This window comes from Gopherus flavomarginatus, chromosome 24, assembly GCF_025201925.1.
Source record: "Gopherus flavomarginatus isolate rGopFla2 chromosome 24, rGopFla2.mat.asm, whole genome shotgun sequence".
Classification (NCBI taxonomy): Eukaryota; Metazoa; Chordata; order Testudines; family Testudinidae; genus Gopherus; species Gopherus flavomarginatus.
In genome coordinates, this window is record NC_066640.1 from 3,831,324 (window position 1) to 3,858,320 (window position 26,997).

Genomic DNA, 26,997 nt, shown 5'->3' on the forward strand with positions numbered 1-26,997 from the left:
CTCCCCAGCCGCTCACGTGGGCATCACAACACTAGCACCGGGGTAACCGCCCCCCCACACCCCTCCAGGCACGTGGTAACCATGGGTAACCGTGGGTGTTGCTGCCGTGGTTACAGCGTATGGAGGAGTCAGGAGGAAGTGGGATAAGGGAGGACAACCCAAGTAACCTGGCACCTCCCGGATGGGGATCTCAAAGCACTTCCCAGACATCCACTAAGCCTCATGCCCTGAGGAGGGAGCAAAGTATCAGCCCCACAGGAGAAACTGAGGCACAGAGCAGGGCAGTGACTCAGCTGAGGTCACCCAGTGAGGTACTAGCCCAATTCCTGCCCCCTCCTGCCCTGCTCCTTCCCATTCCCAAGACCCCTCTGCCACTGCTCCTGCCCCCTGCTGGCTGGAATCTGAGTGGCTCAGCTGTGTGTCATAGGCCCAACTCTGTCAGCAGAGATTCTCCTTTCAATCCCTGCTTTTGTGCACAGGGACGCTGGGTTCTGGCCCCAGCATGGCTGTGGGGTTCTGGGTGTGCACCAGAGTGACGCGTGTGCAGTGCCAGGTGGCTGTGCCTTCAGCCCAGCACCGAGGGCAGTCACAGCTCAGTTCAGGAATGTCCAGGATGGAAGGGGCGTCGGAAGCTTTTGTGGGGCGTAAGCTGCCAGCTGGCTGTGGCGTGTGCTGGCGTGTGCCATGCGTGTTTGTGCACGGCTGTGGGCGAGGGGAGGCAGGAATATAAAGCTGAGCTCAGAGCCGGCAGCGGTGCAGAGGCAGCCTTGCCACGCTTGGATTTCCTTGAAGGAAGAAAACACCTGCTGGCCGGTCGCCGGGGAAACCGTCACGAGGGAGAGTCCGGAGTCGCTGCGGCTAGGAGCGAGCAGCCCGTGGTGCGCCAGGGCTGCTCAGCGTCCACATCAGCGCCGGCTTCTTGGGGCACGTCTCCCGGGCCGGCTCAGTCCCAGCAGGCAGCGAGTCAGAGCTTTGAACTCTCCTCTGCCTGCCCAGCTGATAAAGCAGCGGCTGGGAGCGCGTGGCGGAGTTGCAGACGGACAGGCAGGAGCACGGCCGGGGGACCAGGACACCGTGGCCGATGGAGCCCCAGCTCGGCGGAGTGGACACTGCCCTGGGCGAGGCAGCAGAGCCGTAAGTGGATTTCTCCTTCCAGGCGTTCAGGAGAGGGCTCTCCACGGGGCCCCAGGGCTAGGGCGACCAGGGACAGGCCTGATATTTGGGGCATTTTCTTTTATAGGTGCCTATTACCCCCCACCCCCCTCCCGATTGTTCACACTTACAGTCTGGTCACCCTACCTAGGGCTGGCCCCAGCCCTTCCGACAGCCTGCCCCATGGGACACCCCCACTCCACCCCCCCGGCCCTGAGAAGCAGCTCTGGGAGGGGGGCTGCAGTGTCTCCGTGTGCCCAGACACCCACATGTCGGCACTGCTAGCGTACGGGCACACGGCAGCCGGGCTCTGAACTGCCAACCAGAGGTGCCGGGGCTCTGAACTGTCAGGCCCAGAGGTGCCAGGCTCTGAACTGCCAACCAGATGTGCCGGGCTCAGCCCTGGCGTGAATTAAGCACTGCATGGCGGGGCGCAGGGACAGCGTTTGCAGTGGGGGAGCTGGATGCCACTGAACAAACCTGTGTCTGATGAAAAGCAGGCGTTCGGATGCTGTCACCTGTAGTTCCAGCGCCTCTGCACACGTGTGTGGAGAAAGATCTTGGTCCAGTCTGTCCTCTCCAGGCTAAACTAATCCAGACTCGGGGCCGTGCCCTGGGGATTCCTCTGGGTGTGTGTCCGGGTTCAATTCCTGTCTTGGCTACAGACTTCCTAGGTAACCTTGGGCAAATCTCTGACATGCTCCATGCCCACGTTTCCTCCTGTGGGGGTGCTCGCCAGGCCAGGCCCCTGCTTGGGAAGGCTGTGCCATGCAATCTGCTAACGGCTGTAAAGCACTTTGGAGCCCCTGGGGCGGCAGGGCCGGGGTGTGTGGCCTGGAGAATTTGTCTTGCTCTCAGGGCCTGCAGCGCGTTCCTGCAGCAGATTTGATCCAGGGGCCAGTGTCAGCTGGCATGGCTGTGGCTGCCTGGCTCTGCAGCAAGTGGAGGTGTCGGGGGGAGTGTAAGGAGAAAGGGGGGTGCATGGTTCGGGGAAGCAGGGTGCTAGTGGGGCTGTGGTTTGTGGGAGGGGGTGTCTGAGAGGTGGAGTGTGCTGGGGGCAGGACTGTGCACTGGGTGTGTCCCTGGACTATGCACGTCCCCCACATGTGCCTGGGCGCTGCCCCTCTCTGTGTGCCGGGGCTGTGGGATGCAGAGGCATTTTGGGCCCAGGCTGCTAAGCAGTAACACACCCAGCACAGCTCTCTCCGCCCCAGACATTCAGCAGTGTCTGCCTGCCCCACTCGCCTTGCCACAGGCATCACTCCATTATGCCAGGGGTGTCCAGCCGGCTGCAGCACGTGCAGCGGCCAGAGCCAGGAGGGGAGGGCACCAGACACGGCCAGTCAGTCCCTTCTGGCAGCAGGGCAGCCTGGGCTGGGCATTGCTGTAAGCCCAGCGCTTGCCAGCATCAAAGGGCCTGACCTGGCACGTGGAGATCAGCGAGCCGGTCGGAGTAGGGACCCTGGTGTCCTAGAGACGTCGCCTGTGCCTGGATCACGCCTGCTCGGTCCTGGGCATCGGTGTGGGTGAGGCCTGGGACCTGGGCCTGTTCCCAGCCCTGCCACATGCTTCTGGGATGATGCCCCCACCCTGTCCCTCAGTTTCCCCATCTGTAAAGGTGGGAGACTGATATCTCCACCCCTGGGCACGCTGTAGGGCTGCAGCCATTGACAAGTATCAGGGGCCCACTGCTGGAAGGGATGGTGTGTGTGCAAAGGAAAATCACTGCACTTACACAGCCCTGTCCCCTGTGTGATTTGCACTGGGGCAGGAGTATCGTCTCCCTGTATCCCAGTTGGGGAAACTGAGGCATGGAAAAGGGTGTGACTTGCCCAGGGTCACCCACTGAATCTGCGATGGAGCTGGAAATAGAACCCAGGAGTCCTGGCCCCACTCCCTTGCTCTAGGCACTAGACTGTAGAGTTTGGGGTCACACAAGGAAAAGTGCTACATGTAAGGACTCCCTTGCTGAGCCTTCCCGCTTTTGACCGCATCCCCCCGGACAAGGAAACAGCTGCCAGGTAACCCTCAGAAAGGCCAGGCAGATTCAGGATTCAGGCCGGGGGACATCTAGCCTGGCATCCTGCCTTGGGCAGTGGCCAGCATCCCCCAGGACAAGCACAGCTCCCCGTCCCCAGGACAGGAACTGGCCACCACTGCCATGGCCAAGGGCAGATACTTTGTCAGCATCTGGGTCTGCGCATCCTCTTGGTGAGCAGCAAAACTCCCAGCAGAAGCTTGGCAACTAAACGACCCTGGGGTCAGACACGCTCTTCCCCCCTCCGCTGGGGGAAGGGGTTTCTCAGCTGCTCCCCCTAATCCACAGGTGCAGTTACCCAGGCAGGGTATCCAGGCCCCCAGAACACGCTGATGGGCCTTGCCCTGAGCACACTCCCAGCAGGAAACTGCATTTTCTGGAACCTTTCCAGATTATCGCCTGCCCCTGCTGGGCAAATCTTTATCTCAGAGGGGCCGGAGAGTTCGGGAGCAAGATGCAAACCACCATAAAAGCTCAAGGCTGGGGAAAGAGAAACAACCTTGCAGCAAACATGGGTGACCCCATGGAGGCAGCTTGTTTTTCTTTTCCCTTGAACGCTGAGAGAAGTCGGACGTTTTGTCGGGCGTGAGACTGGCAGGTGGATTCTGAATCATGGCTCAGCCCCAGCCCTGTGCTGTCCTTTCACCTCCCAGCCCCGCCATCATGGCAGGTTCCTACCCTGCCGCGGTGATGAACCTACATCCATAGACACACTCCCCGCCCTGTGCAAGCTGAAGAACTGGCTGCTGTGCGTAGCAGGGCCCAGCCACTAGAAAGCAGCATCAGGCAGCCACAAAGCACGAGAAGGGGTCTCTGTCAGGCTGCAGTAGGCCCAAAGGCTGGGCTGAGAGTGCTGAGCTAGAGAGCCCCTGGCTGGTCTGGATACTCCCTGGGCTCTATTCTCAGCTCTGCCACTGGCCTGCAGGGTGGCTTTAAGGAGGGCATTTTGTCTCTCTGTGCCTCAGTTTCCCCTCTTGTACACTGGGGATAATGATCCTGACCTCCTCTGTGACGTGCGTACAGATCGACTGGGGTCAGTAATATTCATCCATCCTGAATTCCCAGCTGTGGGCTGTGTTAGTGAACTGTCCAGTGGAAGCCAGCCAAACCCCGGCGCCAAAGACTATCCACCGAACCCCAGTTAAGAAGAGATTCTCTCTCGGTGGATCTCTCGCCCTGCAGTGTGGTGGCATTGTGCACTATTATTCTTCATTATTTAACATGAATGTTGCAGTGACGTCTAAAAGCCGCAGCCAGGCGGAGCCCCATTGTGCTGGATGCTGTACAAATATAACAAAGGACAGTCAGGTTTCATGGGCCATGGGCTGGGTAATACCAGGAAAAGACCCCATGTCTGTAAAACTAAAGGGGCTCTTTCTAAGGAGGACCATGTCCAGAGGAGTTGGAGCTGCAGCAGACATTCCAGCCCTGTGCACCCAGACTGACTCCAGGGTGCCTCCCGCAAACTCCTCCTTCCTCCAAGTTCCATGCTGGTTGCTAGAAGCCCCTACCCCAAAAAACTCACTCCAGAAAACGAGAGGCCAGAGGTGGATAAGAGAGGTGGGGTGAGACGCGGAAGATAGGGTGATAAATAATGAAAGGGGATAATTCCTAGCCAGTCAGCAGAGAGATCCCAGCTCTCCCTGCATAGCTATCCTCACGCTGAGCTTCCCCCTCCACGTTACCAAGGAGGGGAGTTTTGAGGACGGCTGTGCAGGACAAGGTGGTGGCTTTGTGGGAGCTGTTCCCACGTGAGTTCGCAGGGGAAGCATGAGGGTGGGTTGGCAATAGGTGGGCAGGGGTACGCTGGGGAGGGCTTTGTGTGTACGGACAAGGAGCCTGTGAGCGATGCAGCACCTCACACACCAGCTGCTTCACCACCCCTGAGCTGGGCAGCCGTGGATCTGGCCTGCGCTTTCCTGGGGATGGCAGCCTCGCCTGCCCAAGTCTCCCACAGCGTCTCCCTGCCCGCCCTCACCCATGCATGGCAAAGCCTCCCCTGCAAAACCCAAAGAGCTGCCGCAATCCCTTTCAGCACTGCCAGTAACACCCTCCTGCCAGGGGCCCGCCGGGGCTTCTGCTTTGCTGCTGAACGCTGTCTGCCTGCTGGTGACCTCACCCTCCTGTGGCCTGTCTGCCGTGTAGATTGCAAGCCCCTGGGGCTGGGACCTCAAAGCTATTTAGGCACCTAATTCCCACTGATTCCAATAGGAACTGGGCATCTCAATACCTCTGAGGACCTGGGCTTTTCTGCTTCCTTACATCAGTACGGCAACTGGCGCAGTGGGACCTTCTCCTTGGCTGGGGCCAACAATAAATAACCATGGTACAGGCTGGCCAGCATGGGCCCAAACTAGCCCCTCCTGGTCCCATTAGAGCTCTGCTGGAAGCCAGGAGGTGAGCGCGAGGCCCGGAGCAAGTGCAGGTTGTTCTCCTCTCTTCTCAGCAAGCTACGATTTAAAAACCACAGCCCAGATCCGCCGTGCGTCCCACTCATACCACCAGAAATAGAAGCTCCCCAGGGAAGGCAGGAGTCCAAATAGACGCTGATGTCAGGACAGGGACGTGACGCACAGAGAATGGGCCTGAATTCACCTCCTACCCAGCAGAGGCTAGAAAAGCGAAAGCGTTCTGAGTGCAAATGAACTGTCATTGCTGACTTGACGTGTGTAAAATACAAGGGGTATATTTAGCTGCTTGCCAGACATTGTTCCTGCTGTGACATCGAGCTGTGGTGACTATAGAAACAGCTCTGAATCAGCTCTATATGGCCACAGCTTTCCTACCATGTATATGGCTCTCCCCACACTGGAATGGGGCCATCTCTGGGGTGGAACAGAGCAGTGCAGCTGGAATTCCAGCCACGGCTGCTTCCCCTGCATGAAGGATTTAACATCACTGCCCCGGTGCCTTCTCCACCAGCCCTATGCTACAGTCTGTCGGACAGTGACACTGATTTCCACAAATCAGGGTAGCCCCCCTTCCTGTGGGTGCGGGGCTGCATACCTTGGGCTCTGAAGGTGCTAATCAGCCTTGGCACCGTTGGCCATCCTCATCTTTGTCCAGTGCATGAGGTGCACACAATAACTGGCATAGGCTGCCTTCTCCCAGGGAGCCCATACAGTGGGTGGCATCTAATCAGTTACACCAGTGTGAATCCAGAGTCACTTCACTTGACTTCGGTGGAGTGACTCTGAATTTATGCCTGTGTCAATGAGAGCAGAATCTGGCCTGCTGGTTTGGTTGGGGGGTGAATTTTATCACTATAGCCAATCGTGTGGACACAGTAATACCAGAAGAAAGGTTTCTGTTACTGGGATAGCTGATTCCCTTTCTCCTGTACTGGTGTGTGTCCACATTAGGGTGTTGTATCGCTTTAACTATACCACTATGGGGAGCTATTTAGCTCAGTGGTTTGCGCACTGGCCTACTAAACCCAGCATTGTGAGCTCAATCCTTGAGGGATCCATTTGGGGATTGGTCCTGCTTTGAGCAGGGGGTTGGACTAGATGATCTCCTGAGGTCCCTTCCAACCCTAATAATCTATGATTTTTAACTATACCACTACAGCCCCAGAGAGCCTACATTCGTGTGTAAACAAGGCTACGGCAGGTTAGGATGAGGCTGTCTCTCAGCCTAGTGGGCCAGAGTCAGTATCAGGCTAGCAGGCTGGCATGATTCTGCAGGGAAAGCCCTGTGCTCCCCTGCCCCCACAGGAACTGTCCAGCTCCCCGTAGGTTGCCAGCCCTCCAGGATGTCCGGGAGTCTCCAGGAATGAAGGCTTATTCTTTAATTAAAGATGATGTCGTGTGATGACTCCTCCAGGAATACGTCCAAGCAAAACTGACAATCCTAGCTCCCTGGGAAAGCAACATCTGCTCTGCAGGAGACACCCCCGGGAAATGCTGCCCCCTTGGCTCCAGAGTCCCTCTCACAAGTGCTATGGGGCATGGCGTTGGGGAACAGCGAGGCCTTTCTTTGCTGTGTTGGGGCCAGTCCAGACTTTCCCACCACACCTGTGGTTCGACAAGCACTTGGGGGTTCGACTCTGTGTGACGGGAGTTCCCTTTCCCTGGGAAAGAGCTATTTTCACAGGCAAACCCCCAAATGCTGCCTTGGTGCCTCGGTCGCTATTATCCTCTATGGGCTGGGCTCCCGAACTGGACTTCATCTCCCAGGATGCCCTGCCTCCCTGCTCCAGAGAAAATGACATTTATTTTCATTTCCACCAACATTTTCGAAGGGAAATCCCCCTGTTTCCCAGCAGCACGGCTGTGCCCGGCCCTGTTAAACCCCAGGGGTGCTCCCTGCAGAGCATGGCCGTCACATTTTCTCAGGGGCACTGCAGCACTGGAGAGGAGATGCAGATGTGCCGCTTGCGGCTCTTGCTTGTGATGGTCCCCTTGGTGGAGGGGATAAAGCTTGATGGTTTGAGTATTGGCCTGATAAACCCAGAGATGTGAGTTCAATCCTTGAGGGGGGCCATTTAGGGATCTGGGGCAAAAATCAGTACTTGGTCCTGCTAGTGAAGGCAGGGGGCTGGACTCAATGACCTTCCAGTTCTAGGAGCTAGGTATATCTCCAATTATTGTTTTCTTTTCAGAGGGGAGGGATAGCTCAGTGGTTTGAGCATTGGCCTGCTAAACCCAGGGTTGTCAGCTCAATCCTTGAGAGGGCAATTTAGGGAACTGGAGTAAAAATCTGTTTGGGGATTGGTCCTGCTTTGAGCAGGGGGTTGGTAGATGTCTTCTGAGGTCCCTTCCACTCTAATCTTCTAAGATAAAGCCACCACAGACAGAGTGTGCACATTTTGCTGGGAAAACACAGTGCTCCCATAGAATCAATATGCTCCATTGCCCTTTGCCATCTGTAAGGCTCTCTAACTGCTCTTTGGAGACAGGAATGAGTTAAGTGTCAGGGAGGGAATCCCAATCAGGAGGAAACCCGAGGGGCAGAAAAGGGACGTGAAATTAGGTAATGCAGTGAAGTAGTGGCAAAGAACCCAGGAGTCCTGCCTCCCAAGCCCCTCTCCCTCATGTCCAGAGCTCAGTCCAGCAGGACTGGGCTGTCCCTGCTGACCGAAGGATGTTGGTCAATCGGAGCAGGTTCAGAGAAGAGCCACTGGAATGATTAAAGGATTCAAATATCTTCCACTGTTGCAGGCAGTGTAGTCATAGCTGTGTCAGCTGCAGGATATTGGAGGTCACAGCTTTTATTGGCCCAGTATATGGCTTATTACAACAACGCCCCCTCCTTTTTGTCCTATGGCTACAGGGGTGTTTACAGGCCACTTCACCTCGAGCGGGCCCTTGAAACATGTGTTAACTCTTTATGCTAAACAATCCGTATTTAGCTGGGCCAGTACGTTTCCCAGCCCTGAAGAAGAGCTCTGTGTAACGCTGAAAGCTTGGCCCTCTCACCAACACAAGCTATCACCTCACCCACCTTGCCTCTCTAATCGAAAGGACTGGCAAACCTGCTTTATGGTGACAGAATCAAGGAGAGCAATCAAGCTTAACAAGGAGAAGGTTAAGGGGTGACTTGTTTGCAGTCTGGGGAACACATATTTAATAATGGAGGCTTCAGTCTAGGCGGGAAAGGGCTAACACGGGTCATTGGCTAGAAGCTGAAGCTAGACAAATTCAGACTGGAAAGAAAGCGTAAATTTTTGACAATGAGGGCAATTAACTATTGTGACGTTATTGATATGAACTGGGACCATATAGAACATGGTTTGCAACCAAGGTCCTGTAGTGGCACCAAATCCTATGTAAAAGGGGTCATATAAGGTGTCTAAGACCAAGTTATGGGTTACTGGTTATGATTATGCTGTCTGTATCATTATGTAGTTGAAGTTATAAGTATTGGCTATATACTGTCTGTATTTCAAATTGGTGCTGCAGTCCTGGGAAACACCCCAGATAAGTTGGTGTTAGCTCTGCTTAGCCTGCTTGATAGCCCATTAAGGACCATCAGCTACACAATTAACCCATTGAGAGGAGGCAGATACGCCTTGTGACTCAGCAAAGTATGCAGGGACTTGCCCATGTGACTCCAAACTCCATTTTGCTGTAATTTTCCACAGTAAGAACAAAGAAGTGTTCTTACACCTGGAAGTGCCTATATAAGGCTGATGCCTCATCTCCATTTTGTCTTCAATCCTGCTTCTTACTGCTGGAGGGACTTTGCTACAAACTGAAGCGCTACACAAGGGACTGATGACCCATCCCAGTTGGGGATGTTCTCCAGAAACTTGATTTGAACCTGCAGTTTACTCCATCACTGCCACAAGCCTGAACTAAGAACTTTGCCATTACTGTATGTAATTGATTCCATTTAACCAATTCTAGCTCTCATCTCTATCTTTTTCCTTTATGAATAAACCTTTAGATTTTAGATTCTAAAGGATTGGCAACACCATGATTTGTGAGTAAGATCTGATGTGTATATTGACCTGGGTCTGGGGCTTGGTCCTTTGGGATCGAGAGAACCTTTTTCTTTTACTGGGGTATTGGTTTTCATAACCATTCATCCCCAGGATGGGTGGGACTGGTGGTGACACTGGGAGACTGGAGCGTCTAAGGAAATTGCTTGTGTGACTTGTGGTTAGCCAGTGGGGTGAAACTGAAGTCCTTTTGTCTGGCTGGTTTGGTTTGCCTTAGAGGTGGAAAAACCCCAGCCTTGGGCTGTGACTGCCCTGTTTAAGCCATTGGCCCTGAATTGGCACTCTCAGTTGGGTCCCGCCAGAACCGCATCGTCACAACTACCGGCACAATTGACCAAAGGTTTTGGTGCATTCTCCATCCCTGGCCGTTCTTGAATCGAGCTCGGATGTTTTTCTAAGCAATCTACATCGAGGCAGTTCTCTGGCCCGTGTCATGGGGGAGGGCAGGCTAGAGAGTCACAGTGGTGCATTTTGACATTGGAATCTGTTAATAATCTGCCCAGGAGAAGGAGCTGAGACCTCGCAGGATGAAGCTTTATCATGTGGAGGGTCTGGGAGTGGGAGGGGTGCAAAGCCTTGGTCAACATTTTTTCCACTAAAGAATTTTTCATTTAAAAATTCCCTTTGGGGGCCCATGACCCCCAAAATAGATGTTTTTCAGAATAGCACCACAGAATAAATATTTCCTAATTATTTTTGATCGACAATGTTACCTATGGTTCCAGCTTTTGAAATGAGACATTTTAAAATATTTAAGTTTCAAAATAAAACTTGTGTTTCTGGGGGAAACAAAACAAAACAAAAAAAATCTTGCCCTAAAATAATACCAGAACTCTTAAAAAAAAATCTTATTTTGAAAATAGATCAGTGGTGAAAAAATGTTGGTTTAAAATATCTGATCATTCTGGAAAAACAACAATATTCTTTGGAAATATTGTTCAGGTAAATCAGAACTGCCAAGTCCAGATGCTCAAAAATCATGAGACTGGCTTAAAAATTGACTTTTAAAGAATTAGGTTTTTGACTTACTTTCGAGCCATTAGGGATTACCTTTCCAGTGTTTCTCTGCAACCACAAGGGCTAAAAATGACTGTTCCTTTTTTTATTACAAGCTGTGATTCTCTCATATTCACATGACTGCAGGAGCTGGGGCTTTAACCAAAACAACAGTTATGGCCAGACTTGCAGGGCTGGCAACACTGCACCCACATGCTGTAGCCCTGGGCTGGAGAGTGTTTGAGTCAGTGGTTGCCCAATAAAGGCACACCTGGTCTCTGCTTTCAGAGCAGGATCTGCTTGGGCAGAGACTGGGAAGTGAGATCAACACTCAAGCGAGAGGAATGTGCTGGTGGCAAATAAGCCACGTGCTTGCAGTAAGTGTGTTCATTCTCTGGGTCCGGCCCTTTAAGGAAATGGTATTTGGGAGCAACGCCTCCCTACATACTTGCCTGGGCTGGTCCCAGCAAGCTGGGCCAGCTGTGTACAAGACATCCCTTCCCAGCCAGCTGGGAGGAGGCTGCAGGCTGTGAGGGGCAGGGACTGGAGAAGCATCAGCGCCAGGCAGAGGAGCGTGTGAGGCAGACAGGCTGGAGCACAGCAGGGATCCGGAGCCCAGCAGTGCAAGTGGGAAGCCAGGGTGGGACGCGACCCCTTGGCTGTCTCACAGATGAGGTACAGGGCGCGTGTTGGCTCCGGTGGGCTCTGATCTCAGCCAGGGTAGGGGTGCTTTGGCCCACGTGCAGGATCTGTACAGGGGGTGGGAAGGGGGTACTGGGAGCCCAAAGGCACAGCTCTGAGCCCCCCACTCTGCAGCTCAGGCTCGTCTCCTGTTCTTCCACCCCCCCCCCAACTCCCAGTCAGCAGCAGAGACTGAAAACCCCTTTGCTGTCAGTAGAGCATCAGTGTGCCATGGGATCGCACAGAGGGTTCGTTGGCGATGGAGGAAGCTAAGCCATAGGCAGCCTGGCTGTACGGCAAAGCAGTTTCGTGGCTGGGACTCAAACGCAGGAGTCGTCTCCCCCACGCCACCCTGTTCGCTCTAACCACTAGGTAACTTTTCCTCCCAGAGCTGGCAATCTAGGGACCCCGTCTCCAAGTCCGCTAATTAACAGGCCGTCCTGCCAGAGCTGGGAACAGAACCCAGGAGTCCTGGCTCACCGTCCTCTGCTCTTACCCACAAAATCCCACTCTGTCCAAAGAGGCTGTGCTAACACACAGCTATAAATACTCTGCCAGCAGGGCCTTTGATTATGGTTAGGAGGAGAGTTCAGTCTGGGATGGGAAACCGGCAGCTCTGTTTCTTTTCCTGTTTGACCGACACCAGGATGTTTCTATCAGGCCCCAGGTGCTTTAGAGGAAGTTGCAGGAGTCCCTGCAGTGATGGGATAACTTTCCCCCAGGGGAAGTTCCCTCCTGACCCCCATGATTCAAGGTCCAGTCATGCCATGCCCTGAAGCATGAGGGTTTATCTCCCTTCTTTTGCCTTAGGAAGCAAAAATCAAAAGCTCCATAATCTAGCCCATACTGAGCACCCTCCTGTTCCATTGCTCTGGGTCAGGGCTTTAGAATCTACCTGGGTGCTGTTACCATCTGACATGCAGGATACTACACAGATTGAAACTGAGCTTGCACTGTATCAACACAGCATTATTAACTTCCAGCTAATTACAGCCAAACCTCGTTAATTCCCCTAATGGGAGGGATGCTTGTTGCAAGTGATTAAATGTTGTGAGTTAGCAAGTAAACGAATAAACTCCTTTTTAAAAAAAAATAACAGAAAGGCAGAAAAAATAGACTTTGTGATTTTTGTTCTGCCAGCTGGCAGTGTGATCACCGCTGACACTAACTGGTGCTGTGCTGGAGGGGATGGACTCTGCTGACGCAGTATGGTTGGGCTGATAGGGAAGTGGCGTCCATGTCAGGGCACCTGGGTTCTACTCCCAGCTCTGCCACTGGCCTGCTGGGTCACCATCTCTCCCTGTGCATCAGTTTCCCCATCTGTAAAATGGGGATAATGATACTGCTCTGCTATGTAAAGCACTTGGGGGTCTGCTGATGGGACATGCTCTGTGAGATCTCACAACAGCCTCCCTCTGCGGAGAAGCAGGAGATGGAGGAGCCCGTAGGGCTTGTGTGCGGATTGTGGTGGGGCAGGGTGAGGTTTGGCTGGGACCAGGTGTGCAGCAGCAGCACTGGGATTGTGGCTGTTTGACGCTGCCCTCTTGGCTGTGGGATTTACACGCAGCTTGTCAGCCCTTTTGCTGTGTTCCCCTCGCCCCTCTGCTGTATCTGTGAATCCGGCTTTTCAGCAGGGGTGCGCCTTGCCCTGCCCTGCCTCCGGGGCCGTCTGATCGGCCTGTCTGGGAACAAAGGGGGGGGTGGGCATCAGAAATGGGACCAGGCTGCATACTGCACCTGGCTGTGGATAGGCCTTGCCACGGTTCATGGCAGGGCAGGTACGAGTCCTAGAGGAGGTGCAGCTGGGTACTGGATAGCGGGTACCCACCCCCCAGTGCAGCCCCACAGGCTGGCTGCTCTGTGAAGAAAGCCCTGCCCCCTCCCCATTAAGATCAGCAACAGGGTCCTGACTCTAAAGACCCCCCCAGGCCCAGGGGGTGGGGGGCAGAGAGAGCAGGGAGCCCGAGGACATCACCCAGCTGTGATGGGTGCCTTGCGCACCGATGCCCCACATGTCCCTGGAGTTTCTCCATGGCCTGGGGTAGCTCCACTGCTGCCCGTTGGGGAAAACAGCCTGTATATCGGAGTAGAGTGGGCAGGGGCGGCCATTGGAGGCGTGTGACAGCAGGGACCCCGGGAGTGATGGCAGGGGGTGGGCAGTCTGCACTGACGCCCCTTGCACAGGGTGCTCTGCGCTCACATGGTAGCTGCCAGCCGGGGCACTAGGTGAGCAGGAAAATGAAACCCCCCCCCGCTCCCCTCCCCCTTGGGGAGGTGGGGGGGGGAGAGAGGAGGCTCCTCGCTGGAGGGGCCTGTCACCCCACCCTGCTCTCTGCCCTCCCCAGCTGCCTGGCTGACCCTGCCGCCAGCTCCGGGAAACTCAAGAAGAGCAAGAAGAAGATGCTGGAGCCGAAGAAGTGGCAGAGCCTGGAGGAGACGGGGAGCGATGCCCCCCAGCCAAGGAGGCACCCCAGCCTCTCCAGGTGAGGCCCTGTCCCTCCCCCAGGGCCTTTCCCCAAGAACAAGCCCCTCCCCCCCCAATTCTCTTCTCAGGCCCCTCGCCCCTGGGCCCAGGCCAGCTACACTGCCCTGGAAAGCCACAGAGTCACAATTCCCCCCGCCCCCCAGACCCTCCTCAGCACCTCCCCGGGCTGCCAACTTTCTAACTGCACAAAACCGGACACCCCAGTCCCGCCCCTTCCCTGCCCCCCACTCACTACATTCCCCCCCCTTGGCTCACTCTCCCCCACCCTCACTCACTTTCACTAGGCTGGGGCAGGGGCTTGGGCTGCAGACTCTGGGTTGGGGATGAGGGGTTTGGGGTGCAGGATGGGGCCCCAGGCTGGGGATGAGAGATTTGAAGTGCGGGAGGTGGCTGCTGGTTGAGGCAGGGGGTTGGGACGTGGGGGGGGGGGTGAGAACTCAGGTGGGGGTGCAGACTCTGGGGTGGGGCTGGGGATGAGGGGGTTGGGGTACAGGAGGGGGCTGCAGGTTGAGGCAGGAGGTTGGGACGTGGGGGGGGGTGAGAACTCGGGTGGGGGTGCAGACTCTGGGGTGGGGCTGAGGATGAGGGGGTTGGGGTACAGGAGGGGGCTGCGGGTTGAGGCAGGAGGTTGGGATGCAGGAGGGGGTGAGGGCTCTGGGGTGGGGCCATGGATGATGGGTTCAGGGTGTGGGAGGAGGCTCTGGGCTGGGGGTGCTGGCTCTAGGGTGGGGCTGGGGATGAGGGGTTTGGGTGCAGGAGGGGGATCGGGGCCGGGGCAGGGAGTTGGGGTCTGTGGGATGAGGGCTCTGGGCTAGGGGTGCTGGCTCTAGGGTGGGGCTGGGGATGAGGGGTTTGGGTGCAGGAGGGGGATCGGGGCAGGGAGTTGGGGTCTGGGGGATGAGGGCTCTGGGCTGGGGGTGCTGGCTCTAGGGTGGGGCTGGGGATGAGGGGGTTGGGGTACAGGAGGGGGCTGCAGGTTGAGGCAGGAGGTTGGGATGCAGGAGGGGGTGAGGGCTCTGGGGTGGGGCCATGGATGATGGGTTCAGGGTGTGGGAGGAGGCTCTGGGCTGGGGGTGCTGGCTCTAGGGTGGGCCTGGGGATGAGGGGTTTGGGTGCAGGAGGGGGATCGGGGCCGGGGCAGGGAGTTGGGGTCTGGGGGATGAGGGCTCTGGGCTGGGGGTGCTGGCTCTGGGGTGGGGCTGGGGATGAGGGGTTTGGGTGCAGGAGGGGGATTGGGGCTGGGGATGAGGGTTGGGGTGCAGGGGGGGCTCTGGGTTTGGGGGGCTGGGGCAGGGGGTTGGGGTCTGGGGGATGAGGGCTCTGGGCTGTGGTGCTGGCTTTGGGGTGGGCCTGGGGATGAGGGGTTTGGGTGCAGGAGGGGCTTCGGGGTTGGGACAGGGGGTTGGGGTCTGGGGGATGAGGGCTCTGGGCTGTGGTGCTGGCTCTGGGGTGGGGCTGGGGATGAGGGGTTTGGCTGCAGGAGGGGGATCGGGGTTGGGACAGGGGGTTGGGGTCTGGGAGATGAGGGCTCTGGGCTGGGGGTGCTGGCTCTGGGGTGGGGCTGGGGATGAGGGGGTTGGGTGCAGGGGGGGGATCGGGGGAGGGGGTTGGGGGATGGGGGTGCTGGCTCTGGGGTGGGGATGGGGATGAGGGGGTTGGGTGCAGGGGGGGGATCGGGGTTGGGACAGGGGGTTGGGGTCTGGGGGATGAGGGCTCTGGGCTGTGGTGCTGGCTCTGGGGTGGGGATGGGGATGAGGGGTTGGGGTGCAGGGGGGGCTCTGGGCTGGGGGTGCTGGCTCTGGGGTGGGGCTGGGGCTGGGGATGAGGGGGTGGGGTGCAGGGAGGGCTCTGGGTTTGGGGGGGCTGGCTCTGGGGTGGGGCTGGGGATGAGGGGATTGGGTGCAGGGGGGGCTCGGTTTGGGGGGCTGGGGCAGGGGATGAGGGCTCTGGGCTGGGGCTGGGGCAGGGGATGAGGGGTTTGGGTGCAGGGGGGGCTCGGTTTGGGGGGCTGGGGCAGGGGATGAGGGCTCTGGGCTGGGGCTGGGGCAGGGGATGAGGGGATTGGGTGCAGGGGGGGCTCGGTTTGGGGGGCTGGGGCAGGGGATGAGGGCTCTGGGCTCGGGCTGGGGCAGGGGATGAGGGGTTTGGGTGCAGGGGGGGCTCTGGGTTTGGGGGGCTGGGGATGAGGAGGTCTGGGTTGGGGGGGCTCTGGGTTTGGGGGGGCTGGGGATGAGGGGGTTGGGTGCAGGGGGGGCTCGGTTTGGGGGGCTGGGGCAGGGGGTTGGGGTCTGGGGGATGAGGGCTCTGGGCTGTGGTGCTGGCTCTGGGGTGGGGCCGGGGCTGAGGGGATTGGGTGCAGGGGGGGGCTCGGTTTGGGGGGCTGGGGCAGGGGATGAGGGGATTGGGTGCAGGGGGGCTCTGGGTTTGGGGGGCTGGGGATGAGGAGGTTTGGGTTTGGGGGGGCTGGGGCAGGGGATGAGGGGTGGGGTGCAGGGGGGGCTCTGGGTTTGGGGGGCTGGGGATGAGGAGGTTTGGGTTTGGGGGGGCTGGGGCAGGGGATGAGGGGTGGGGTGCAGGGGGGGCTCTGGGTTTGGGGGGCTGGGGCTGGGGGTTACAGGGCGGGCTAACCCCGCACGGCTCCCGGTCGGTGGCGGCGCTGCAGGGCTACGACAGGCTCGTCCCTGCCTGGCCCGGCCCCGCGCTGCACTCACGCCGGAGGCGGCCAGCAGGTCCGGCGCTAGTAGGTGCCGCGCATGAGGCTCGCCCACAGGCACTGCCCCCCCAGCTCCCATTGGCTGGTTCCCGGCCAATGGGAGTGCGGAGCCGGTGCACGCAGAGCCCTGTGGCCCCCCTGCCTAGGAGCCGGACCTGCTGACCTCTTCCAGGGCGCAGCGCAGAGCCAGGACAGGTCGGGACGAACCTGCCGTAGCCCTGCAGCGCTGCTGACCGAACTTCTAATGGCCAGGTCGGTGGTGCTGATCAGAGCCGCCAGGGTCCCTTTTCAACCGGGCGTTCTGGTCAAAAACTGGACACGTGGTCACCCTACATGCTGCCTGCCCACCCCGCAAGGCCAGCCCTGCCCTGTGGGGACCCCTTCCCCCTGCCTGGGGCTCTGCCTTGCTCACCTTTGGCCTCTGGTGCATTTCAGATCAAAGACCTATGACCCATCCTTCTCCAAAGAGAGCGAACAGGAGCTGACCCTGGGTAGGCAGAAGGCCACCTCGTCCTCTGTAAGTCCCCCCAGACTGGGATGGGGCACAGGGAGTGGGGATGTACGCTGGGGGATGGGGGCTGGGATGGGCACAAGGGTTTAGGATGGATGCTGGGGGGGTATTGGGAGGGTTGGGATGGGTACTGGGGGTAAGTTTGGGTTACCTCAGAGTTAGGAGGGGGTGCCAGGGCAGGGGGTGGGGGTGCGTGCTGGGGGTGGGATACCTGCGGTGGGGGGATGCCTGCAAGGGGGGTATTAGGATGGGTTGCTGGGTGGGGGGTTGGCACCATCCATTTGCCAGGGTACCTGGCATTAGCACTGGCCTGTGCCAGCTGCCGGAGGGACGGCTCTCCTAGAGCGGGGTTGGCAGTGCCAGGCAGGTCCCGGAAGATCCATCCCCCCAACCAGCCAGGGAGATCCGGGACAACTCCCCGTGTGCCCACAGCCTCCATCAGGTCTCACGTGTGCCTCCTCCCCTGCCCCCCCCACCACCTCTAGGGGATTCAGGGGGCCCGTCCTAGTGTCCAGGAACATCTTGAGCTTGGCTGATAGCCCTTGGGATGGTGCCCAGTGTGGGGGCTCTGAGCTGGCCCCAGGCTGATGGCAGCCCTGGCAGAGACCCCAGGGTGGGGCGCGGAGAAGGGGGCTCGTTCTCCAGGGCTGACCCTGCCCGTGCTCTCTCCCCAGTTAGCCAAGCACCTGGCGAGCTACCAGAAGGCCTTCAAGGAGATGCCCGAGGAGGAGTCCCTACTGGACAGTGAGTGCTGCTCCCCCCCTCCGCCTGCCCCCCTGTGCCTTGCCCACTCACCCGCCTCTCTGCCCCTCACCCGCAGGTGTCTCCTGTGCCTGGCAAAGGGAAGTCCCCTATCATGGGCGCCTCTACATCTCCCAGAACTACATCTGCTTCCACTGCAGCATGCTGCTCTGGGACATCAAGGTAGGGCCCTGCGCTGGGGCACACGCCGCGCCCCACGGCTGCTCACGTGGGCTGGTAGCGTGGCGGGGGGATATGGGGGGGAGGGAAGGTGGGCTGGGGGAGGGGTAGGTGGGACATGTGGTTGGTGTGGGGGGGCACCCCCGCCTCCCCCGGGTCCTGGGGACCAAACAATCGGGGGAGGGGGGTGTCCCTGGCCTTGGGGTCCTTGCCCCTCCCTGAGCAGGAGTGATGCCATGAGCAATGGGCCCATCACCCGCTGGCCCCCTCTCACCCCGCAGGTGGTGATCCCCGTCTCCTCCATCGCCATCCTCAAGAAGGCCAACACGGCACTGCTGGTGCCCAACGCCCTCAGCATTCGGACCGCGGAGGGTGAGAAGGTGCGAGCAGAGGGCAAGGCATGTGGTGCATCCACCCACCCACAGCACCAGGAGCAGAGTGAGCCCTGGGCAGCCCATGCGGTGCCCCCCTCCACAGCACCAGGAGCAGAGGGAGCCCCAGCACGGGGCAGCCCATGCAGTGCCCCCCCCTGGCACTGGGAGCAGAGGGAGCCCCAGCACGGGGCAGCCCATGCGGTGCCCCTCCCATGGCACTAGGAGCAGAGGGAGCCCCAGCATGGGGCAGCCCATGCGGTGCCCCCCTCATGGCACTAGAAGCAGAGGGAGCCCCAGCATGGGGCAGCCCATGCGGTGCCCCCCCCATGGCACCGGGAGCAGAGGGAGCCCTGGGCAGCCCATGCGGTGCCCCTCCCATGGCACTAGGAGCAGAGGGAGCCCCAGCATGGGGCAGCCCATGCGGTGCCCCCCTCATGGCACTAGAAGCAGAGGGAGCCCCAGCATGGGGCAGCCCATGCGGTGCCCCCCCCATGGCACCGGGAGCAGAGGGAGCCCTGGGCAGCCCATGCGGTGCCCCCCCATGGCACTGGGAGCAGAGGGAGCTCCAGCATGGGGCAGCCCATGTGGTGCCCCCCCATGGCACCAGGAGCAGAGGGAGCCCCACACTGAAGGTTGGGGGAGTGCAGTGGTGAGGGGCTGGAGGGATGAGTTGACGGGCAGTGATGGACAAGCGAGCCCCTCTGACCAGCCTGGGACAGAGAGAGCCACATGGGTGGGGACCCAGCATGGGTGGGGTGGGCCCGGGAGTGGTGGAGGGCGGAGGCTGCGGCTGGGTGCTCCCCAGGAATCAGGCCAATCCCTTCCCCCTCTCTCCTCCCGCAGTTTCTCTTTGTCTCGATGAGGACCCGGGAGGCCACGTACCAGCTGCTGCGATCGGTCTGCAAACACCTGCAGGTGGGGACTGTACAGGCAGCAATTGTGCCCGTTCTCCCCGGTCCCTGGCTGCACGGGCTGGGATGCTTCTGGGCGGGGGGGCAGGAATGCTAAGGCACATCTGCTAAGGCCCCACCCTCCCGATCCCCGGCTAGTCCAGCCCTGGGCTCCCCTTACGCTCACAGCTCTGCCGATGCCCCTCAGTCCCCAGGGCCATGCCAGCCCTGCCCTCCTGACACAGGCACTGGGTCGATGCCCCTCGTTCCTGCCCCTGGCCCCGGTGCTCCAGAGCAGATGATGTGAGTCAGGCTAACGTACTCGGTGAGGAAGAAGGTCCCAGAGGTGACCCATCCTGGGCCTCCTTGTGCCTGGGAGCCGCCCGCCAGGTCAGGGGAAGCCCCTGTCTCCTGTGCACTGCGCAGCACAGGGCTGGGATGGCCAGTGGCTCGAGGGCTCTGCTGCCTACCCAGGGCTCACTCTCCTTGTTCCCGTTGTCCAGGACAGGAGCACGAGCATCAGCTCCCCGGCCTCGCCCGTCAACACCAGCTACGAGCTCTGCAAGAAGTCTCTGGTAAGGTCCCCAACCCCCTGGCTGGTAGCACAGGCTGTGGGCAGCAGGGCAGAGGGGCTGGCGCCACTGTTAGCAAACCATGGAGATTCCTGAGAGTTGGGCCAGCTGCTCCCAGGCAGCCCAGTGCCCATTCGGCGCCCGGCTGCCAGGTCACGGGTTGTGTGTGTGTGTCTCTAAGCCAGACGTGGGCAAACTACAGCCCATGGGCCACATCCAGCCTGTGGGACCATCCTTCCCAGCTGCTGAGCTCCCGGCCGGGGAGGCTCACCCTGGCCCCTCCCTTGCTGTCCCCCCTTCCACGCGGGCCACGTTCTGGCCGCTGGGCAGCGTGGGGAGCACAGCTGGCTCTGGCCGGGCGTCGTGGCTGCGAGCTTCTGCTGCTGGTAAGGGGTTGGGGAGCAGGGGGGTTGGGTAAGGGAGTGGGGAGGTCCTGGGGGCAGTCAGGTAGGAGGGGGTGAAGGTTGTGGGGGGCAGTCAGGGAGGAGGGGAACAGGGAGGGTTGGGAGTAGGAGTCCCAGGGGGCCTGTCAGGGGGCAGGGATTTGGATAGGGGTCGAGAGAGCAGTCAAGGGACAGGGAGCAGGGGGGGTTGGATAAGGGGGTGGGATCCTGGGGGGAAGTTAGGGGCGAGGGGTCCTGGGAGGTGGTGGTCAGGGGACAGGGAGCAGGGGGTTTGGATAGGGGGCAGGGGTCCTGGGAGCGGGCAATCAGGGGACAGGGAGCAGGGGGGTTGGATGGGGGGTGGGTTCCGGGGGGCAGTTAGGGGCAGGGATCCCGGGAGGGAGTGGTCAGGGGATGAGGAGCAGAGGGCAGTTGGATAGGGGGTGGGATCCGAGGGGGCCTGTAAGGAGGTGGGGGTGTGGATAGGGGTCGGGGCAGTCAGGGGATGGGGGGTTGGATAGGGTGTGGGGGTCCCGGGGGCCTGTCAGGAGGTGGAGGTGTGATAGGGGTCGGGTTAGTCAGGGGACAGGGAGCAGGGGGGTTGGATAGGGAGTGGGTCTCAGGAGGCGGTTAGGGGCAGGGATCCCAGGAGGGGGCAGTCAGGGGACAAGAAGCGGGGGGTTGGATAGGGGGTGGGGGTTCTGAGGGGGCGGTCAGGGGACAGGGAATAGGGGGGTTGGATAAGGGGTGGGTTCTGGGGGGCGGTAGGGGCAGGGATCCCTGGAGGGGGCAGTCAGGGGACAGGGAGCAGTGGGGTTGGATGGGTTGGGGGTTCTGAGGGGGCAGTCAGGGGACAGGGAGCAGGGAGGTTGGATAGGGGGCAGGGGTCCTGAGGGGGCAGTCAGGGGACAGGGAGCAGGGAGGTTGGATAGGGGGCAGGGGTCCCAAGAGGGGGTGGTCAGGGGACAGGGAGCAGGGGGGTTGGATGGGTAGGGGGTTCTGAGGGGGGCAGTCAGGGGGCGGGTAGTGGGAGGGGGCGGGGGCCAGGCTGTTTGGGGGGCACAGCCTTCCCTACCTGGCCCTCCATACAGTTGCACAACCCCGATGTGACCCTCCGGCCAGAACGTTTGCCCACCCCTGTTTAAACCCTGTGTGTGCAGGAACACACCTGCCTGGGCACCCTGGCAGCTTGGATGTGCCCCTGGTTGCCCGGCTGCTGCCCAGCTCCAGGGGCTTGGGTTTCCCCAGGACTGGTGCTGTCTGATCTTGGTGGAGGTGGCTGCCGGCCAGCAATCCTGGCTGCCTGGGGAGTCTCCATGCCCCCTTCTGCGGCTCTCAACTGGGCTGCCCAAGTTAGAGGGATCCTGTGGGGCAGCTGGAGCAGCCTGGCCTGTGAGCCCAGGGCACGTGGGACTGTGGGCAGAGCCCAAACTCCCAGGAGGGGGAGGGGCTCAGAATCCCAGCTCCAGGCCGAGGCAGACCCCCGAGCTGGCCCCCTGCTCCTCAGTGCCCCCCCTTGCCTTGGGGATCCCTGAAGCCGAGGCTTCTCCTTTGCCACTTAAACCCATTGGCACTGCCAGTGTCTTTGCAAAGCACTTGGGGAGCCAGGCGCCCCCGGCGGGACGCTGAGCAGGGCATTTCTGAATGCAGCCCCCTGCCCAGTGTAACCCAGGGCTCTTCGCCACAAAGCCCTTGGCAAGCCCAGCCCGATGGGCTGGCACGAGGGAGGTGTGATTGCCCCAGAGCAGCCGAGCTGGCTTCATGCTTGTTACGGATTAGTGCCCCTTGCCTGAGGGGTGTGGCAGCGCCCAGCTCAGACCCGGGTGCCTGGAGCAGCGCGAGTGGCTCGGAAGCCACCCTGGGCTGGGAGGGAGCAGCTGGTGGAGCCTTGACGGAGCTGCTGGGCGGGAGCTGCCCAGGATCGGGGCTGCAGTTCAGCCCATGTCAGCAGGACTGGCTCCAAGTTTTTTGCCGCCCCAAGCAAAAAAATTTTCCCGTGCTCCTCAGCCTCACCCCAACTCCGCCCCATTCCAACCCCTTCCCAAATGCCCGGCCCTTCTCCTCCCCCGGGCGCGCCGCATTTCCCCTCCTACCTGGGGAGCAAGCCTGGGAGGGAGGGAGGAGAAGCAGCGTGGCGGTGCGCTCGAGGGAGGAGGTGGAGGTGAGCTGGGGAGGCAGCGAGGCCCAGGCCCAGGAATTTAGGTGCCGAGGGAATTTCGGCCTGAAAGTTGAGGCGCTGAGGGAGGTCAGGCACCTGCAGGGAGAGGCAGGAGTTTTGTGCACCTCAGGCTCTGGGTGTCGAGCTGCTCTGAGCAGCCAGGTTGGAGCGGTGCTGCGCCGCGGGAGGGGGAACGAGAGCAGATTGTGGCCGAGGCTGGGCGAGATGGCAGGAGGCAGAGCCCAGCGAGCGGCGGGGAGGGAGCATGGGGCCCCTTTTGTGACCTGCAGCTTTTCCCCTTCCAGACCTCGAGCCAGTCGGACCTGGAACTGAACCCCCCCGAGTCTGATGGCCTCCTGGACCAGCAAGGTGAGCCAGAGCCGTCAGCCGCGCCCCTGCCCAGAGCCTGCCCCCCCCCCAGCCCTTGCACACTCAGCAGCCCACGTGCAAATGAGCATGCAAGGAGGAGCTCCCTAGGGGCCTCCTTTCTCTTCCATTCTGGGCAGCATCCTGAACCCTCGGCCTGCGTCTGAGCGTCACAGCATCTGGCCAGGAGCCTGGCTCCAGCCACAGCCACTTCTGTTAGGTGGAATGAGTTTGACCAGCCTCCACTCAGCCCCCTCCCGCACCATGGCGAGGTGGAGCTGGTGACAGCTGGCACTGTGGCCCCAATCCCCTGTCCTGCCTGGGACAGCAGGACCCCCAAAGGCAGGCAGAACACGCCATGCCCGGCCCACAAGCCACGACCCCCCCAACCTCCCTGGGGGCAGCACACGGGAGCCTGGCACCAGGCTGGGCACAGGCAGCGCCAGTGACTGGGTATCCTGTTGTGTGAGCAGATGGGCTGGGCCCAAAGCAGAGCAGAGAGGACGAGGGCGAGGAGACAGCAGCGCCGAGCAAAGGTAAGCGGATCCCTCCGGCGCAGGCTCAGGGTGGGGGTGCCCAGGCAGTCCCCGGAGGGGTCTCGCTGTGGCATCCCTATGGAACTGGGGTGATGTACGGCACCTGCCCAGGCGTCGTCTGGATGGGCTCTGAGGGGGCACAAGCCGCGGAGTGTGAGCCCCTGGGCTTGGCAGCCCCAGCGGGATGGGGGGGGGGGTCCTTTGTCCTCCGGGCTGCAGAATGTGGCTGCTGTGCTGGCTCCTTAGGGGGGCTGGGCAGTGGGGGCTCGAGGGGGCGTGGCTGGGCAGTGGGGGCTCAGGGGGGCAGTTGGGGCTTGGGGGCAGGGCAGTGGGGGTTGGGAGGAGACTGTGCAGTCCTGGGGGGCTGGGCAGTGGCAGGTCCCCCCGATCCCTCCCAGGGTAGCTCAGGACCACAGCCCTGCCTCCCCCCGATCAGTGACGGCTCCTTTTCCCGGCAGGGGGGGCATGGCCAGGCACGCAGACAAAGAACAAGCCCAGGGGCTGGTGGGCGCAACTGAGCACCCTCAATATCGTCATCCTCATCTACCTGCTGCTGTGAGTCCCGGGGCAGTCGGGCCAGCGGGCACCAACAGGGCCTAGTCGAGTGTGGCACCGGGCAGCGCCAATAGCAGGGCACCCCCCCTCCCGCCTTAGCTCCAGTGCCTGCGGACTCAGCCTGGTGCTCCTGGCACAGGGGCAGAACGTGCTGGTCTCCGGTCTGTGCACCAAAGCCCCAGCCGTCCTGGCTGCCGGCTCTTCCCCTGCGCTGGCTCCTGCCCGCAGCTCCGTCCCCTGCTGTGCCTGGCGCCATGCATGGACAGTCCCTCTCGCTGTGTGGGTGGCATCTGGGGGCAGCAGGCTGCTGCGTTCCCCAGCTCCCCGCCGGGCTTTGCCACTCCCAGACGGAGCTCGGCGGCTCCCAGTGCTGTGGGGCTAACTAACCACTGTCACACGAGAGCTGGGAGTTTGCGGTTCTGCTGCGGCTAAGCCCAGCTCCTGTGAGCAGCCTGCCCTGGGCTCTGGGCTGTAAGCAGCTATTTGTGAGCCCGGCTCTGCCAGGCCAATGCGGCAGCCCGGTGTGCCAGGCCGGCCCGGCTCCGCCAGGTGCGTGCCCCCCCCCCCCCCGCCCGGAGTGCCAGGCCGGCCCGGCTCCGCCAGGTGCGTGCTCCCCCCTGCCCGGTGTGCCAGGCCGGCCCGGCTCTCTGCTCACGCTGCCCTCCTCCCAGGGTGGTGGTGCTGCTGCTGTCCTCGGGGTACATCGGCCTGAGAATCGTGGCACTGGAGCAGCAGCTGATGTCAATGGGGGCCTGGCCGGAGCTCGACCTACACCAGTGAGTAGCAGGGCCCCGCGGGGGAGGGCTGGGGGAGCAGGGACACAGCAAGTGGGAAGGGCCCCAGCCCCCGCTCCCAGCCATGGTCCAGGGGCCAGGGCAGCAGCGGGACCCCAAACCCTGGGTCCCTTGGGCAGGTCACGTCCCCTCCTCGGGCTGTTTGAGGGGCGGCTGCTGTCTTGTGTCTGTGCTGGGCCTGGCACAAGGGGAGATCAAGCAGCCAGACAGCTCCTGCTGGCTGGGTGTGTTGGGGGACCCCCAGCCCCCCCATGGAAAACACGGGGCCCTTAACTCAATGACTCCCACCGAGCACCACAGCAGCTGGACCCCAGCTTGGGGGCTTGGCCCTCGGGGTGGCACCATGCCGTTTGCAGGGGTCTTTGCTGGGGGCCGGAGAAGGCAGTGCCCAGCTCCTGGCGGGCCAAAGGACTCACTGGAGCCAGCAGCTGTTGGCCCTGCAGAAGGCAGGCACTGGGGGCACATCCAAGCTGATGCAGGACCAGGCATGGAACCCAGGAATCCGGGCTCCTAGCTCCATGGCCCAGGGGGCAGCAGGCAGCCATGCTCCTGCCAGGGCTGTGCAGGGCAAGTTAGTTCTTTAACAGGCAGAAACATAGGTAAATTCCCTGGTTTGGGCCCACGGTTGCAAGCCGCTTGGCCTTTTCCTGCTGTTCCCGTTCCGCTCATTTCACACGGGGCGCGTGGGGGGCAGAGGAGGCCCCAGCCACAGAACAACTGGCTTTCTGCCTCCCCGTCTCCTCCTGGAGAGCTGCGGCCCCCACTCCAGGCGCAATTCCCGACCTGCTTGGGGGTCACCTCGCTAGCACCCAATCACCGTGTAGGGAAACAAAGGCAGGGGGGCACCCAAAGCCCCCACTGGTGGGGCTAGACCTGCTCCTGGCCTGCTGCGCTGTCCCCCCAGCTCCATGCCAACTGGAGGGGTGCTCATCACCCCCTACGCCAGCCCCCTTGGTCACTGGCAGTTCTGGGCTGGGTGGGGCAGGCAGAGCTGCGGGGGGGGGCTGAGAACAATGCCTGTGATCAGTGCTGGGGTCATCACTGGAGCAGTAATTAAACCCCATTTAGTCAGCAGCGAGAGACGGGAAGTGACTGACCTGTTCCCCAGCGGGCGCTGCCGGCGGGCTGGGAGGCCGGGCCCCTATAGCCATCACAGCTTGCCCGCTTGTGAGCAGCACTAGCCCCAGGCTGGCAGGCTCGGCTGAGCCGGGAGCCCTGGCCCATGTGAGCTGTGGGCATTGCACCAGTGGGATGCTTCGTCTGCAGCCCCCCCCTCGGGTTACTCCCCCTCTGCAGCCCCAGGACCCTGCACCCAACAGCCGGGGGATTTGTTAGCTGGCCGAAAGGCGAGGTCACCACCCCCTGCAGGGGGGAGACAGCTGTGGTTTCAGATCTTGGCCCCCTAGTAATGGAGGGGATTCCATTTGCTTACGGAGGAGGGGCTGAACCCCCCAGGTACCCAGCCCTGGCCCCGGCCCCCTGAGCCAGCCTGTCTTCTCACGCTGTTGCTGCCCCCCGCAGCTGTAGTAATTTGCCCCGCTCATTTGCTTAACCAGATTTCTCTTCTTTATTAAAGATACAAGACGACCTGAAAGCAGGGAGGAGTCAGGCTGCACTCAGCACCGGACCCTCGTGCCCAAAGGCCCAGGCTTGCTGCTGGCAGATGCCGCCCCTGCCAACAGGCCGGAATCCCGTGGCCACTCCTCAGCTCTCCCCCTCGTCCTGAGCTGCGTCTTGCCCTCAGCAGAGCTGGGGCTGATTTTTAAGGCGACCAGGGGAGGGAAACAAAGCGACAAGGCCTGGCGCAGGAACAGCTCCTGGCTGATGAAATGCAGACAGAGCAGTGCTGGTGCCGATGCAGGGGACAAGCTGAACTTCTCCTTCTGAGCGGTCGGGCACTTAAACCGTGTGCCTTAAAGAGCCCTGTGCTGCGTGTTAATAGCCCACCAGCTCTCCCTTGGTGACCTGCAGAAGCCGCAGTGCAGCTGGCCCATTGCGCGCAGGGTTTGCAACCTCAGCTGTAATGGACGCAGGGCCTGACTGCACTGAGCACGCAACTTTCACGCAAACTTCAGCTGAGGCAGCAAAACCTTGATGGGCTCATTCTAGCTGCTGCGTCCTTGTGCCAAGGAAATGGGTGTTTTCAGCTTCCGCCCTCGGCCACTGGAGACCGTGAGACTATTCAGCCGGGCCGGGCGGGGAGCAACACTGCCTGGCTCTCACAGCAGCTGTGCAGGGGAAGCTGGCCTCCCAGGCCCAGAGGCAAGGCACAAGCCTCCTGCTGACCTCCCCCAGGTGTTTCACTCCTTCAGCACCGAGCATCACCCCCTGCCACTGTCTGAGCCCCCCTGGGCTCGCGTGTGCTCAGAGCCCCTCCTGGCAGGGAGGTGTGCTGCCTGGGCTCCAGCGGGGCTCCCTGTGTTCATG

General features: G+C 60.8%; 1 protein-coding gene across 2 annotated transcripts; it reads left to right on the forward strand.

Annotated features, from left to right (window-relative positions):
- The first annotated feature begins 817 nt into the window (after positions 1 to 817).
- LOC127040046 (GRAM domain-containing protein 2A-like) lies at positions 818 to 26,571 on the forward strand. Of its 2 annotated transcripts, XM_050933802.1 has the most exons (13): positions 819 to 1,134; positions 13,658 to 13,795; positions 16,946 to 17,027; positions 17,696 to 17,765; positions 17,842 to 17,945; positions 18,224 to 18,322; positions 19,160 to 19,231; positions 19,710 to 19,781; positions 22,625 to 22,688; positions 23,159 to 23,221; positions 23,680 to 23,776; positions 24,448 to 24,552; positions 26,147 to 26,571. In XM_050933802.1, exons 1-13 carry the CDS (start codon positions 1,082 to 1,084, stop codon positions 26,160 to 26,162), a joined length of 1,035 nt encoding a protein of 344 aa, XP_050789759.1. In that variant the 5' UTR covers positions 819 to 1,081; the 3' UTR covers positions 26,163 to 26,571. The 2 variants fall into 2 exon arrangements, with proteins under 2 accessions (XP_050789760.1, XP_050789759.1); XM_050933803.1 differs by lacking the exon at positions 23,159 to 23,221 and having other exon boundaries at positions 818 to 1,134.
- The last annotated feature ends 426 nt before the right edge of the window (positions 26,572 to 26,997 follow it).